Below are 16,009 nucleotides of genomic sequence, written 5' to 3' on the forward strand. Positions count from 1 at the left end.
GAGAAGGCATTATAAACAGTCTTTTAACTATTTAGAAATATAGTATTTGAATCTGTTACAGTTATTTTGGGATTTGATAATGTATTGGGATTTGAGGAAAAACATTTACTGATAGATACTAAAATTCAACAGATTAGACCATTCATCTCTTTATCACAGTTTATCTGGAAACTTAAATGAATTTATTCTATGCCTAGTTTTTATAGTGAGAATGCTAAAGATAAGAGTTTTCTAGAAAAAAATTGGAGATCAAAGTCAAATGCGTTTATTGTTAGTTTTCGAGTTATGCTTTTGAGAGTGCGAGCTGTGGAAAACTGAATCTTACGTCTCTTTTCACTCAACAGTTGCATATTGCATATCTTTTCATCACTGGAATTAGATGGCTGTCTACTAATTAATCACTCCCTAGGAGGTTTCTGTCACATTTTTAGAGCTTTTAATAAGGGCTTCGAGGCCACCTGCTTCTTTTTCTGCCGTTCTCACCACCTGGGCAAAGCCAGTCTGGCAGTTCAGATTTCCTGCAGGAAGTCTGGTTATCAAGTCCCCAAGGCCTGGTTTCTGGTAGAACAGGATTCTGAGACTCACATCTACCCTGCAATAACATAATACAGTGACTGTACCATTATTACGACGTGCTGTATTTCCAGAAAGAAGTTTTTAATTTCTAATGCAATGTTATGTGTGTTTAAATCTAAGACCTTGGTAGAAAAAAATAAAGCCTTCTAATATAAATCCTGAACTGATCTATTCCCCTTTCCCCAAGTGAAATGGTGAAAGTAACTGGTGTGGAATTGATGACATTATTAAATGTAGAAATTAGAAACTTCTTTGACTTCTACAGTTGATTCCTCGTTCCAGGGCAGCTTTGGTTTGGCATCTTGTTCTAAGTCAGTGTGCTATTGACGCCAACTCTCCTGTCTCAGTTGCAGCAGTTACTCACAGACCTGCCTCATGATATGCTGGATGACGACCTGTCCTCCCCCGAGCTCCCCTCTTCGGACTGCAGTGAGGACGACACAGAGGGACGGTAAGGGCGCGAATCATTTTCACATGTGTATTACATTCTGTAAGTGTCCATCTTTTGATTCTCTGCAGGTTATAATAATGTATGTGATTATAAAATTGTGGACTAATTCTTAAGCCTGTAGGTGAAGGTTGGAGGGAAAACATGTTAAAATCTTGGGGTTCTTTGTGATAGCTGCGTCCAAATAAATGATAGGCTCTAAATCGAAAGTGTTGATTTTTCTCAAGACCTCATCCTTCTGAGCAATTGGAGATGAACTGGAATGACCATCCGGTGCTGCCTAAATCTAAAAGTGCAAATGTGAGTATCTGGTGTGATAATGATATTGATAAGGGTGGGACTAGATCTTAGTGCTTTTGTCTTACTCTTGTTATCTAATAGGACTATAATGAGATTCGGGATATATATATGGGAGAGAAAATCGGCAATGGCTGGGAAGAGAATCCAAGTAAGACTGAAGAGCAGCATCCTGGGTACCATCCCGAAGAAGGTGGCGATGAAGGCAGAAGGGCTTACAGTTCTCCGAGTAAATATGAACAGACTGATTTATATCACCTTCCTGAAGACTTCAGGCCATTTACCAATGGTCAGAAGCAGGAATTTAATAATCAGCCAGCCAATGTAATTAAATTTTCAGATCCTCAAAGGAATCATTTTCAGGTATTATAAGAACTTGACTTTTAAGAATTTGCTTATATGTGCCCACACACGTGTCTGTTTAAGGAATGTATATAAGTACAATGATAAGATTTATAATAAGTATAAACAATTCTGAGAGTGCATTTATTCAGGCTCATGCTGAATTAGTCATGCTGGTTTCTGTTTACAATCTAATGAAATCATGATTTTAAGTCAGAATTTTAAAACATCACAGAGAATTTATGGAGACAGTTAATTAAACATTAAGAATTAAGTTTGTCAAAGAATAACATTCCTCATTTACTGTGGTTTCAGGCTTCTACCACTTCACTGTGCTTTAGTGAGAAGCTGTGTTCAGGTATCTTGATACAGCTTTTTATTTTTTTAATTTATTGATTTTAGAGAGAGGAATGGAGAGAGAAAGAGAGAAAGACATCAATTTGTTATTCCACTTATTTATGCATTTATTGGTTGATTCTTGTGTGTGCCCTGACCGGGGATTGAACCCACAACCTTGTCATATTGGGATGATGCTCTAACCAACTGAGCTACCTGGCCAAGGCTGATACAGTTTTAAAGCAGTAAATCTACTTATTTAATTAACATGATTTTCTAGTTCACCACGCTTATAACACATTTTAGGTCAAACACTTCAAAGCTGATACCTGTTTTGTGATAATAATGGCAGTAGATGGGATGAATGTTAAGGAAAGAAACACTCTTTTTTATTAATTTTTTTTTTTTTTTTTTACTTAACCCTGTCAGAGTTTAATGAAGTAAGACCTTAGGATACAGTTAGCTGTTTCTTAGACTTTCTTAATGATAATGAATGCCTCATTTTGCCAGTAACTATTCTGTGTCCCCCAATGACAGGATGGTTTTTTTCTTTTCTTTTAAAGTGGTCATTTTCTCTTCTGTCTCTGTAGAATAGTATTCATTACACAAAAGTTACTGAATATTACATATGAGGCATTGTATAACATGTTCTTGGATATGTGTATTTTTGTGTTCCCAGGATGTTGGCATCATCTAAATCATTCTTAAATATTTCTGTACAGTCTTGATAGAATTCTCGAGTGTTATTTATGGGATTGGCCCATTATAAGCTCAAAAGTCCAATTAAGATGTGAGAAATTATATTTCACAGACTTTCAGTAAACAGTGTTAAATAACAATAAGTTATTTTAAAGCAAAGATGTCTGTATAAAATTTTAATTGTACCACAATTAAGTTTTGTAACAAAATTAAGATGATTCAGGTAATTTTTGAGGAAAAGGCCAAATCCTAATGGTCAATTTCATTTATTATCTTATAATAGCAATTTGGTACACCACAAGCTCCCAGTTGTCAAGTGTTGGAACCATATACAGTGGTATATAAACCTTACCAGTCTCCTGCTCAGCACAGCGACTCACCAACCCAGGAGATAGCAGGAGGTGACACATTTGAAGGCCTGCAACAACAATTCTTAGGAGCTAACGAAAGTATGTATCGTGTTTATATTTTTTAATGATTGGAGAATTTTAAACACGTTAAGCATGTTCAAGAATTATTTCTCTTTTAAATATGGTGATTGAATTGTGGTTGGTTTTTTAAAAGAACCCTTATTGTTGGAGATATAGCTGAAGTATTTATGAATAAACTGATATGAAGTCTAGGATTTACTTCAAATAATATGGTGATGGGATTCATTGTGCTCTTTTTTTCTACCTTCTTATATATTTGAAATTTTCCATAATAAAAACAAAAGTAAAATTTTCTCAACTGTACATTTGAGTCATTGTAGTTGGTTCAGATTTTTCACTAGTTTTATATTTTTCTAACTGAAGTCTAATTTGGAAAATGAAATATAGTTTTCCCTTTATTCTAGATTTTTTGTTATATAGAAATGTAATTTAGTAAATCAGCCATTATCATCTTAATTTTTCCTTTTGATTTTTAGAATTTAAATGTAATAATTAGACAACTCTGATATAAATTACTTTATGTTCAGAATTGAAACTGGACTCCTATCTCAGGTTTAGTCATGTGGCACTTACCAAAAATTTTTTTGGATTGTATATGTATAAATATGAAAATGAGAAAAGTAGCTATGAGAGCATTTTGAGGAGATAAAACACCCAAAACCAAAGATCAAAACCTTTACTTAGACTGACCTGAATTAGTGTTGTCATATATCCAACTTGCATTGTCTCCTCTTGGGCATGTGAAAAAGGTAATTGTTGTGCATGTTGAAGAACCATAGTGATTCTAGGGTGTGACAGCAAGTTTTTTGTTTGCTTGTCTTACATTTAAGAAACGGGCGGCATGGGGAGGGAGTCATGTTGGATATTGTAGGTTTCCTGGGCTGCAGCCAAAGAGAAAGCTAGCCTTCAGGCTCTAGCTCCAAGGAGGCTCAGGCTCCAGACTCACAGGCCCTCGAGGAGTCAAAGCAAACTTGGGGGTGGCCTCTCTTTGTTTATGCTACTGTGGCCTGAAGAGATGAGGAAGTGGACAGTGAGTGGCAGAACTGGTTTGGGGGTGTGTCCATAAGCACCACCACAGGGGTCTGAGGTGTAGATTGCTTCAGTTCCCATGGTCAGTTGGTCGTTCTGCATATATAACCTTTTATCATTTTCTTAATCTGCATTTTGTCAAGTTGATTTATTTTTTGTTTACATCAGTTACACAGGTACCTAAATTTGACTTTTGGAAGTTAACTGAGTAACTTAATGGCAGTGCCAGATTTAGTGATTACGGCCTCCTAGAAACAGTAGTTTAAAGAGATGACCTTGGAGAGAGGTGTGGCTTGTACACTGTGTTTACTCCTGGGCTGGCCCTCCTCTAAGGCCGAGAGAAATTTAACTTCTAACAAAGTTTTCAATCTTCAGATTTTTGGGTTTTTTTTGCGGGAGGGGGGGGGCGGTTAACCATATCTCTTTTTTAAAAGAGGCCTGCTTTGTTTTCTAGCAAGTAGGAGCAGTGGTCTAGTAGAAAATGCATTCATCATTATGTAGTTTAAGCATTATCCTCCTGTGAATCCCCGCCTCCCTCCCTCCCCCCAGCCGCCAGCTCCCGCAATCATTTTTAAGTGCTCCCTTAATGTGACTTTAATCACTTGTGAAAGAAGTCCTCAAAATCCTTTATTAATCTATTCATTTATTAATTCAGCAGTTTTGTGCCAGCATAAACATGAATACTATGTAATCCCCACTCCTGCTTATAATAAAATATTTTGAGGAGGATATCTAGAAATTTTTTTTAAAAAATGGTTTAATAGAAGCTGATGTACTTAATTTTCAATTTTATGAGATCATAGAACTCTATGCTATTGAAATTTGTGTCAATGTAAGAAACGTCCAAACCTGTAGAGAATTTTTATGAGTTTATTTGAGCCAACTGATGGCACTGCTGGGGAACATACGCTCCGAGAATGGCAGCTTTGCAACTTATTTTATGCATTAGAATCAAAGGAGAAGATGTAAGGGAGGTGGATGAAATCCAGTGCTGGTAGGTTAAGGGGTTGGGAGAAAACATAGCAGGAAAAACTCTAGCATTGGATAAGAGGCAAAATGGAGAAACACCTATTTTTACCTTGGTGGGTAAGGGGTAGTTAAATTTACAGCACATAGAGATGGCCTATGGAGAGAACAAGATAGCAGTAAGGGGTTTTATGGTCTTGTGCCTTTGAGGGGTAGGAAAAGAAAATTACTTTGTTATTTGAAAGCCCTGTATCAGAACAATGGGCAGGGTTTCCTTAAGGTAAAGATTGGCCTCTGCCAATGATGCCATAGACCCCGGATGTGACCACCCACCGTGACCTGCCCGGTTAAGATGGGACCAGATCATCTGTGTGGTTACTTTTGGTCACAGAGCTTGTCAGCCTGCCATATGTTCCCCTGAGCTTGTCAGGTTTATTGCATAGCCTGACACATTTTCGTTCACATTCGTATATATTTATTTTTAATTAGCCAAAATGGTAGTGATGAAGGGTTATACTCTATAAACTAGTGACATTTCAAACTTTTCTGTCAGTGAGCACAGTAAGAAGTACATTTTGTACATTGTGATGGGGTCTACAATACTTATCTAGATAAATAAGTGTATGTAACTAAAACATACGTTCTGCAAAATCACAAAATAGTACTCATTTGTACTACATGATGGACTCTGATATGCATATGGACTCATATGGACTCTATAGAGTCATATGGACTCTATTATAGTCTATATTTTTTGTTTCTTTAAGAAATGCTAGCCGCAGTTCACCGAATTGTTTTCATGATACTCTGATGAGTAGTACCCACAGTTTGGGGAAACACTGCCCTAAATGACCACAGATTTATATTTTGGTATGCTTTTATCTAATAAATTATCTTTCATTCCAAATCAGGTTCTGCAGAAAATATGCAGATCATTCAACTTCAGGTTCTTAACAAAGCAAAAGAGAGACACCTGGACAATCTAGTTGAAAAATTAAATGAAAGTGAGCGTCAAATCAGGTATCTGAATCACCAGCTTCTGATAATCAAAGGTAAGATGACAGCTGTGCCAAAACCGGTTTGGCTCAGTGGATAGAGCGTCGGCCTGCGGACTGAAAGGTCCCAGGTTCGATTCCGGTCAAGGGCATGTACGTTGGTTGCGGGCACATCCCTAGCGGGAGTGTGCAGGAGGCAGCTGATCGATGTTTCTCTCTCATCGATGTTTCTAACTCTCTATCCCTCTCCCTTCCTCTCTGTAAAAAATCATTAAAATATATTTAAAAAAAAAAAAAAAGATGACAGCTGTCATTTATGAGGTATGCTAGAGCTTAGATGTCTTATCTCCAGGATCCTCATTTTAAATATGAAGCTTAGTGAGTTGACGGATTTGGTCAGAGGGATCATAGTGAGTCAGTCAGAATGAATCAGAACCCAGGACTTTGACACCTTTCTTTGGATCACTTCTCTCCAGAGCATACTCTTTTGAGGTCCTCATTTTCTCTCACTTCTTCCTCCTCTTCTTTCTGTTAGGCTATTAGAATAAGTGAACATTATTTAACTATGCTGATAGCATTCTGTCCTAAAAATTTGTTGATGAATTTATCTTGGATGAAGTGTTACAATACCCAGTGAGACTTGTGATTAGTTTGCAAGATATTTTCTGAGCCTACAAATTAGCATCATGTTTTAATCCAAGGAAGAGACAGTGACCCTGAACTCCTTCAGGTGTGCCAAGGAGAAAATGGAGCCACACATGGGAGAAGCACACAGAGTAAATACAGATTCAAATTCTAATTGCTTACTCTTCGTGCTTTCTGTAGTTTTGGTCCATGTTGAAATTTTCATTTATAGAATAATTTTGTGACTGCACTCCAGCTCATTTCAAACTTAATTGATAGTGATAAAGGTATCTTTCTGTAGTGATCATAAATTTTATTTTGAGAGAAGAATTTGTAGGCTATCATATAAAGTATGTGGGAAGAATTTCAGATTAGGTGAATTTAAGAGTTCATTGCAAGTATGTATAAAATGTAATTCGTCTTCAGATTCCTTTTCAAAAAATTTTTTTAATTAATTTCAGAGAGGAAGGGAGATGGAGAGAGAGAGAGAAACATCAGTGATGAGAGAGAATCATCGATAGGCTGCCTCCTGCATGCCCCACACTGGGAATCGAACCATGACCTTCTGGTTTATAGGTTGATTCTCAACCACTGAGCCATGCTGGCTGGGCCCTCAGATTTCTTTTGTGATTAACGGTTTGGTCACATCTGTGTAGCTTCTCAAATAAATAGAAGCTGACGTAATTGTTAGGAAATCTTTCGGTCCCCAAAGGAATACAATCAGATTTTTGAAGGAAGAGGTTCTGGTTCTCTAAATTTTTTTGGTGTCACTCAGGCATTCTTTTTTGGAACTTTTCTGGTTTTCTCTAAATCAGCTAAAGTTCATTATCTGAATTAAATTGAATGCAACAACTTTTATATATGATATAGGTCTGATATTTGATAGAGATTGTGACAATTGGGGTCCCTTCACAGTAACATATTATTCCTGTAAACATTTTTAATGTCCTAGATGAGAAGGATGGTTTGGCCCTCAGCCTTCGAGAATCACAGAAACTCTTTCAGAATGGAAAAGAAAGAGAGATACAGCTTGAAGCACAAATCAAAGCACTGGAGACCCAAATACAGGCATTAAAAGTCAAGGAAGAACAGGTAAATATTTTAACTATTGATGAAAAATTTAGTTACTTAACTTTTGGTATGGTAGGACTAAATTTAGTTTATACTTTCTTCCACCATAAGCCTGCTATTCTTTTCCTTACTCTGGAGGCATGGTGCTCCCATCCACCCAGCCATCTATACGTCAGACATCAGGAAGAAACCCCAGCTTCTCTGTTCCCCTTCATCTGCTACATTCTGTTGAGTCTCCTCATTTCTGTTCACAAGTCCTGAATTTGGGATTTTATCTATTGCAAAAGTCTCTTACGAGTCTCTATTCTTTTATCCCTTCTCCAAATTCTTTCTTATGGCCATGTGGTTAATCTTTCTAAAGTATAGTTCTGATTATGTCTTTCCCTTGCCTGTCTCTTCTCTAACTCTCACATTCAAGTCTGTTTATTGTTTTAGATACTTGTACATGGACAAAACTTTCCACAGCACACTGCTATTTGATTACTAAGCCCCTGCTCACAGGTTTTCTTTTCCCAAGTCTCCCCTGCTTTCCTCCCCAAACAAATACCAAGCAATTCTCAGACACAAGCTGGGCATCCAGGAATTCATCAATTCTGACACTGTCTGCACCAACTTTAGATACCAGTTTTAATCCGAGGTTGTTACCTGTACTTCTGACTGTCTGGCTGTAAATCAGTGGTTCCCTCGACCCCCTCTTTGGATCCCGTTAATTGTCTAGAGAGGCTCACAGAGCTCAGAAAAACATTTTACTTACTAGAGCATCCTATATAATAAAAGCCTAATATGCAAATCGACCGAACTGCAGAACGACTGGTCGGCAGGGGGCGGGGCTGGTGAGCGGGCGGCGCCAGGCCAGCCAAGGCAGGTTCCAGCGGGCAGAGAGAGGGGATGGCGATCGGGGGGCGGTGGCAGCAGAGGGGCAATTGAGGAGTGGGGCTGGCTGCCCAATTGGCCCGCTAGTTGCTTCCTACAGGGGGAGGCCAGACTGCGGCTTAGGCCCACTCCCTATAAAGAGCGGGCCTAAGCCATCAGTTGGATATCCCCCAAGGGCTCCCAGACTCTGAGAGGGTGCAGACCAGGCTGAGGGACCCCCGCCACCTCGTGCACGAATTTTTGTGCACCAGGCCTCTAGTTGGTTTATTATAAAAGGATATATAACTCAGGAACAGCCAGGGGAAGAGAGGCATGGAGCAGGGTATGGGAAAAGGACATGGAGCTTTCGTGCCCTCTTGAGTACACCCTCCCTGCATCTCCACATGTCCACCACCCCAGAAGCTCTGAGAACCCTATCTGATTGGGTTTTTATGGAGATTTCATTGCCTCGCATGGTTGATTAAAATCAGCCACCTACGATTAATTCAACCTCTAGCCCCTCTCCCCACCTTGGATGTCAGGGGATGGGACTGAAAGTTCCAGCACACCCAGCCCCATCCTCAGGTGAAAAGTCAACCTCATTCACGCAACAAGAGACATTTTATCACTCTCAATACTTAGGAAATGCCAGGGTTTTGGGAGCTGTGAGCCAGGGATTGCAGATGAGGACCAAATACCTTGGTCATTTGAATGACCAAATATATATTTCTTAGAAATCACAATATTGCAGTAGGTTATTTGTATTTAAAAAGTTTTGAAAACTGATAAAGTTATTAGATTAAAAAGTTGAATTTCTTTTTATGTAGTAAAAGGTTATAACTTTGTAATCTTCTGAATTAGAAATTGCATTTATCAGAAATAAAGTAGCATAAATACGAGAATAAAATAAAAAAACCTAACAGGATCACCAGGTGTTTGGTTTCCTATTGCTGTTATAACAGAATACCAAAAACATAGTGGTTTAAAACAACACAAATTATTATCTTACAGTTCCAGAGGTCCGACGTCTGACATGGGTTTCACGGGGCTAAAAGTAAGGTGTGACTAGGGCTGTGTTGCTTTTTGGAGGCTCTATGGTATTAGCGGTAGGGAGATCTCATCCCCACCAGTTGCTGAGGGAAGTGGGCTTCTTGGGGTGCCACTGGAATAAGAATTTCCGGAGGTCCTCATGGGAAGCTGAGATATTGTAGAAAGCTTTATTTCTGTGGGGTTACACCCCTGAGTTTCCAAGGTCCCATTTCCCTCTGTCCCGTCATAGAAGAAGTGTAGCTGTGACTTCAGTAGGGCTAGAATTAAAGCCATTGCCCAGAGTTTTCATCCCATGTTGGAGCAGTGTCCAGGCCAGCATTAAACCAGTTTAGTTTGTGTTCCCAGCTGCAGTCCAGCAGTCCATTGCATATGGGGTCCCCAGGGCCACATGGCTATGGAGGGAACATGGGCAGGAGCAAAGCCAAAGGGACCAGAGAGCCAAGAGCCAAGACAGAGAGCTCTGGGGATTATGTATTCCCAAATTTTTGCGAGCTTGCAGTAGCTCTGCCTCCTTTGTCCAGTGATTTCTGTTCCCAGGTTTGACTGATGGCACCTTCCCTAGGTCACCCCAACTTCACTGCCCATGTGCCCATCTTCCCTTTGTTCAGTCCCTTCCTCCAGTAATCTGCAGGGAATGGGCCAGCAGTTCCCTGGGGAGTGTGAAGTGGCAGCTTTCTGGTGAAGCTGCCCAGATGACAGGCCTGTAATGTCTGGCCTCCCTTTGCCTTCTTTGCCATTATGAATAACTAGCTAATTACAACGGTATTAGTGGGAGAATCCATTTTCTTGCTTTTTCTAGCCTTGAGAGGCTACATGCAAAGGGTTTATGGCCCATTTCCATCCTCAGAGCCAGAGGTCACTGGTTCTGACCTTTCTGCCTCAGTTTTCCTCATGTAAGGACCATGTGGATACATTAGGCCCAGCCAGATAATCCGGGACAATCTCTTTATTTTAAGGCCATCAGTTTAGCAACTTCAGTTCAGTCCGCAACCTCAATTTTCTCTTGCCGTGTAACATAAGGTATTCATAAGTTTCAGGAATTAGGACACGGACATCTTTTGGGAGCCAGTATTTAGCTTACCAGTATTTTGTAACTGTACCATTATAGCTTTCAAAACCGTGTTTTTAGTAAGTGGCCATTGACAAGTTTCGTCAGTCTTTCAAGAAACAGTTGTCATTTTTCTGTGACCTAACAATCGATTGCCCCCCACACTTGGCTCACAGAGCAATGCAAACAGCACTGGGACTGTGTAGTAGCCACAGGTTCCTTGTCTGGTACCCACATTGTCATCTCGGGTAATTCTAGTTTTTTTTTTCTCCTCAGTGAATAATGTTTGCAGCCCCTATGGGCCTGGTGGGTCCCAGACAGGGAAATCTTAAGGAACCAGAGCCACCATGGGGAGACCCTTCTCTCCTGTCATTAAAGCATGGTTGATTTTGGGAGTTAACATTAATAAAGAGAGCACAGAATCACATACCATAAACGTGGCTGTCGTGTGTCTGCTAGATGATTAAGAAGTCCAGGACGACGGAAATGGCCCTGGAAAGCCTGAAGCAGCAGCTGCTGGACCTGCATCACTCCGAGTCCCTCCAGCGCGCCCGGGAGCAGCACGAGAGCGTCGTGGCGGGCCTTACCAACAAGTACGAGGAGCAAGTGCTGTCCTTACAAAACAAGTTGGATGCTACGGTGGCTGCTCTTAAGGAACAGGTTGGGATGATTTCAAATGAGCAGCTGTTATCAAAATAAGCAAAACCGTTCTGTCGTGTAACTGACATTTTGTGGTTCTTCATATAGAAACTAGAGGTTCTTCATATAGAAACTAGATTCGTGCAATAGGCCTTCCTTCCCCTGGCTGCTGGCACCGGTTTTCCTCCGGCACCCGGGACCCAGGTCTTTGCTCTGGCTGGAGTCTTCGCTCTGGCCGGAGCCTTCAGTCTTCGTTCCAGCCGGAGCGCCACTCCTGTAGCTCCCTCCACCCCCCGCCCTCCCCCTCATTGCAGGTGACCCGCCCTGCCCAGCTGCTCCACGCCTGCATGCATGCTGCCCAGAGGCCTGGAGCGGCTGGGCGGCGGGGCTGCCTCCATCTTTGTTAGGTTAATTTGCATACTCACTCCTGATTGGCTTGTGGGCATCGCAAAGTGACGGTCAATTTGCATGTTTCTCTTTTATTAGTATAGATTCTGGATGTTTGCAGTAGGTTTTTTATTGTAAGTAAAATTTTAAAGACAAAGATTTTTTATTTATGCATACTCCCTAAGGCAGGCATGATTTTGGAAACCCTTCCTGTGGTAGGATGGATTCTCACAGTGCTCGTCATTTACTTGTAGAGTATTTATACATATTGTCCTGGAATAAATCCAGACGGAAGGAATGAGTGTGCTGGGAGACGGCGTGCACTTGAGGGCTGGTCCTGGGAGCTTGACAACTAGAACACCTTTCTTGGGTCTCCCAGCCTTTGGTAAGAAGCCCATCATTAAGACTGTCTAGAAATGGTTCTTGAGAGAAGAGGTCATTTTGAGAATAGCATAATAAACGAGGGAAGGTAGTCCGATCTAAAATTATTGAGGTTTGAGACTTGAGCATATTTCACAGTTTTTATTACTTTAGCCCCAAAGGGAATAGGATGTTGTAAGCTGATGGTGAGTCAGGTGGGGGGTTTGCTTGAGCTCCAAAACTCAAGGTAATCATTTCAGTGAATAAAACTTCAGAGCGCATTTTCCTTAATGCAGTTTCAGAACTAATTTAACTCAAAGGAAGAGAAGAAGAAAAATAAGATGTGAAGGTATGGAAAATTCCACTACACTTAAAATTCATTCTGATTTGGGTTTTTATTTCTTATTTATACAGCTGACTCTGACATTTTCCATTATTTAGATAGAGCTATATAAGATGCATTATTGGCAATAATAATTGTTTGTATACCATTTTATTTTAGTTTTATGTACATTTACATGAGTTTTTATTATGTTCATTTTCCTAAATATGTTTTTATTCTTTTTATAGAGAAACTTATTATGAATTTGACCAGTGTGGAGCATATATAGGGGTGGGGAAAGACAAACGCTATGTCAAATTATTGAAAATTTACTTTATATAATATATAAACAAATGGAATTTGAAATATAGTTTTGTTAACTTTGGCTGTGTGTGGGGAATAGCATTAAGGTTAGACATGGAGAATGGTCCTCCTTGGATGATGAGAGGAGTGGAATCTGGCGGCTTTTGCACCGTGGGTTACTTGAGGATGTCTCCATTCTCTGCTGCCTTAGGCACAGTTACAGGGAGGGCTGAGAGAACTCCTGTGTGTTCAGCTCCTGAGCCCAGTCCATCCTCGATTCTCTGACCCCGTCCATAGAGGAACCTTAGACTGGAGCAGAGAACAAAGTCTTGACTCTGTGCTGAATGGGCTTCAGACCCCTGAACCATACACTGAAGGTGCTGATTAAGGTCTTTTTTTCCGCGGTTACATTCTGTGACTGTTTTGTTGTTGTTCTTAAATAGCATAGCACAGCACAGCACGGATATAGGCCTTTGTGTTTAATTGCACAACTGCTTTGCAAAGTGCTGATTCCAAAGTGCTTCTCGTTGTTTCTTTCTGGGAGTGTTTCATGATGGTGCCCCTTTGTGCTCTCCATTTGCTCTCAGTTGCCTCAGTAGTATTTTTAATGAAAGGTCAGTCTATATTATTTCAGAATCTAAATTGACTCAAGAGGTGCTGTAAAAATCCACCAGGAGCGAGGGCGATGCCTGCCTGTCATCTGAAAATGCACTGAGTCTGTTCCACACGGAGAGGGTCGATGTAGATTTTCTTACATAACTGGTAGCCATACGTACATACTGCATTTTACCCCTTGCCTGCTTTTTCTTCATAAGAGTTATTACAGAGGGAGCTGTATTTTATTTCCCTTTCGGGTGAACATTTATCTGCTACACTCTATTCAGCAGATTGCAAAGAAAAGTAGAACAAGTCTTACAAAGTAAGTAGCAAGGAACAAATAACTGGATAATTCAGTAAATGAACTTGAATACGTTCGCCAGTGTCTGGGTTCTGAGCAGCTCTCATGTAGTTACCCATGACTGTGCCCATGCACTGTGTGTTTGACGTGCACAGTGTTGACAGAGTAGGTGCTCACGCGGAGTAAGTGTTCCTGGTTAGAGCGATTCTTACCCTGGCATCCTCTAAGGCAGTCGGGACTCGGCCCCGGGACATCGATGAATCCTCTGAAACTGGGCAGGAGTTGCTTTTGGGTGTGAGCATATGCAGTTTTTTTTTAGAAGACCCGGGAGCTTCTTCAGATTTTTCTCCCTTGCAGAAGTTTAAAAATCACCGCTTTATGAAAAACACATTCTTGCTGGGAAGTGCCTGCAGTTGTAGATTAATTACATTATTTCACCTGTTTAGCAAACCTTTATTGAACAACAGCTAAACATCAGGATGTAAACTAGCTTGATGTATATTTAAATATATTTTGAAAGACAAAATTCAACACGGTGATTGCCTAACTTAGCCATCCATGGTACAGTGGGCTTTCTTTTTTTAATTTATGTTTTTATTGTCTAAAGTTTTACATATGTTTCCTTTTTCCCTGAGTGACCCCCCCCCCCAGCCATTCCCACCCAGGCAAGCCCCCACCACCCCAGTGTCTGTGTCCATTGGGTATGCTAATAGGCATGCATACAAGTCCTTTGGTTGCTCTCTAACCTCCCCCTCCCCTGCCATTTGTCTCTGGCTCTATTTTTGTTCCTCAGTTTATGATCATCATATCCCACATATGACAGTTGGGCTTTCTAAAAATGTCTCTGTAACTAGTATATTTTGAGAAATACATGGCTTGTGAAGTTATAGTATTAATTTCCTGTTGTCTTTCAGCCACCAGCTTTTCTGCGTGGGAAGGACTGTACACAGTCACAGCACATTGTAACAGTTCTCTTTACTTTGGCTGAGCTTCTCTAGGTTCCCCGCGTGACAGAGAAGATGAGAGCAGACGAGCTGCTCAGAGCTCGGAGTGTTTCTCTGCGACAGAACTCGCTCCTGGCCAGCTGTCTCCCAGATTCTCTCCTCTACCCTGCCTCTGTGTCTCTAGTGCACGGCAGTGTCATGTCCTAGAACCTCTGGTTGTCTCTCCAAGTACGCCTCCCATTGGCGGACGTGTCACGGGAAGATCTCCATCTCCTTGAGGGTCTAAAACCTTTTTTCATTCTGATCTTGAAATCTTCAGCTTTCAGTGAAGATTTCTGTGTCATGATTTTCACGTGATCCCTTTCCTACCTTTCTCTTAACGTTATATTAAATTTAAACTCATTCATTGGCTGAGCGACTCTCACAGATGTGTGTGTGTGTGTGTGTGTGTGTGTGTGGCCTAATCCTCATTTTGGCTGTGCCATAGAAATCTGTTCAATTTTATTTGCTTCCATGGGCTCAGTGATTATTACTCTTTTATGACCCCACTTGTCTCTTCAGCCTTAAAAGATGTCTGTCTTTGTCTTGAATTGAGTGTTCTCATCACTCAAGCTAATCATGGAAAAGATGGAGCCATTCATTTTGTGTTATTTGTTTTCGGTGTTTAAGTTGCACAGTTTATGAGTGTAATCTGTTTTCCTGAACATGTCAACAGGAAACAGCATGATTTAATTGATTGATGCGTGTAGTCAAATTATCACCATGGTCTGTCTTTTTTTTACAATTTTTTTCATATCTACCTTTTAAACACACACACACACACACACACACACACACACACACACACACACACAAAACACCCCAGTTTGCAGTCTCTTGTTAAATCTCTTATGACCTCCCCAGCTCGTAAACGTTAGTTCTCTCCCCACCCCCTCTTGCGCACACGTTCACACTGTCATTGGCTCCAGGGCGCTCACTGTGTGCGTGAGAGCCCTGCTTTCCGAGCTGGCCTGGGGACCGGCAGCGTGGCCAAGAGGCTGGCAGCGTTGGATAAACACGGACAGTTTCCAGGAGCTCCATTTTGCCCACAAATTCAGAAGAAAAAATTTAAAGCAGAAATGGCTACATTGTGAACTAGAACACAAAGTTCACATGAGTTGTTAAGCCAAAACAGGAGACTTCAGAGTCCCTTTCCTCTGCTTAAGGGCACTGTCAGTATCCTTATGGGGTGTGCTTTGGGGTGGTATCCTTAGGGCATTATTAGGCGTTTGGTTTTCCTATGGATCAGGCCCCCAATGCTTTCTTTCTGCTTTAAAGCCCTTTCTTGGTTTTCCTCTTTCTATTCATTTCTTCAGGCTTTTCCCGGGAACTTCAGCCAGTTTACCTCTCCGC

At 40.8% G+C, this 16,009-nt stretch overlaps 1 protein-coding gene across 1 annotated transcript in view; it reads left to right on the top strand.

The window, feature by feature from the left end:
- Nucleotides 1-16,009, top strand: part of CEP152 (centrosomal protein 152) — a 91,266-nt gene that overhangs the window by 16,028 nt on the left and 59,229 nt on the right. The window contains exons 3-9 of the mRNA XM_008143243.3: nt 924-1,027; nt 1,252-1,324; nt 1,406-1,684; nt 2,982-3,147; nt 6,036-6,176; nt 7,696-7,835; nt 11,224-11,424. Of these exons, the coding sequence (XP_008141465.2) occupies nt 924-1,027; nt 1,252-1,324; nt 1,406-1,684; nt 2,982-3,147; nt 6,036-6,176; nt 7,696-7,835; nt 11,224-11,424 (1,104 nt within the window). The remainder of the gene's footprint in view (nt 1-923; nt 1,028-1,251; nt 1,325-1,405; nt 1,685-2,981; nt 3,148-6,035; nt 6,177-7,695; nt 7,836-11,223; nt 11,425-16,009) is intronic.

The sequence above is a fragment of the Eptesicus fuscus genome, chromosome 5, assembly GCF_027574615.1.
Source record: "Eptesicus fuscus isolate TK198812 chromosome 5, DD_ASM_mEF_20220401, whole genome shotgun sequence".
In the NCBI taxonomy this organism is placed as follows: Eukaryota; Metazoa; Chordata; class Mammalia; order Chiroptera; family Vespertilionidae; genus Eptesicus; species Eptesicus fuscus.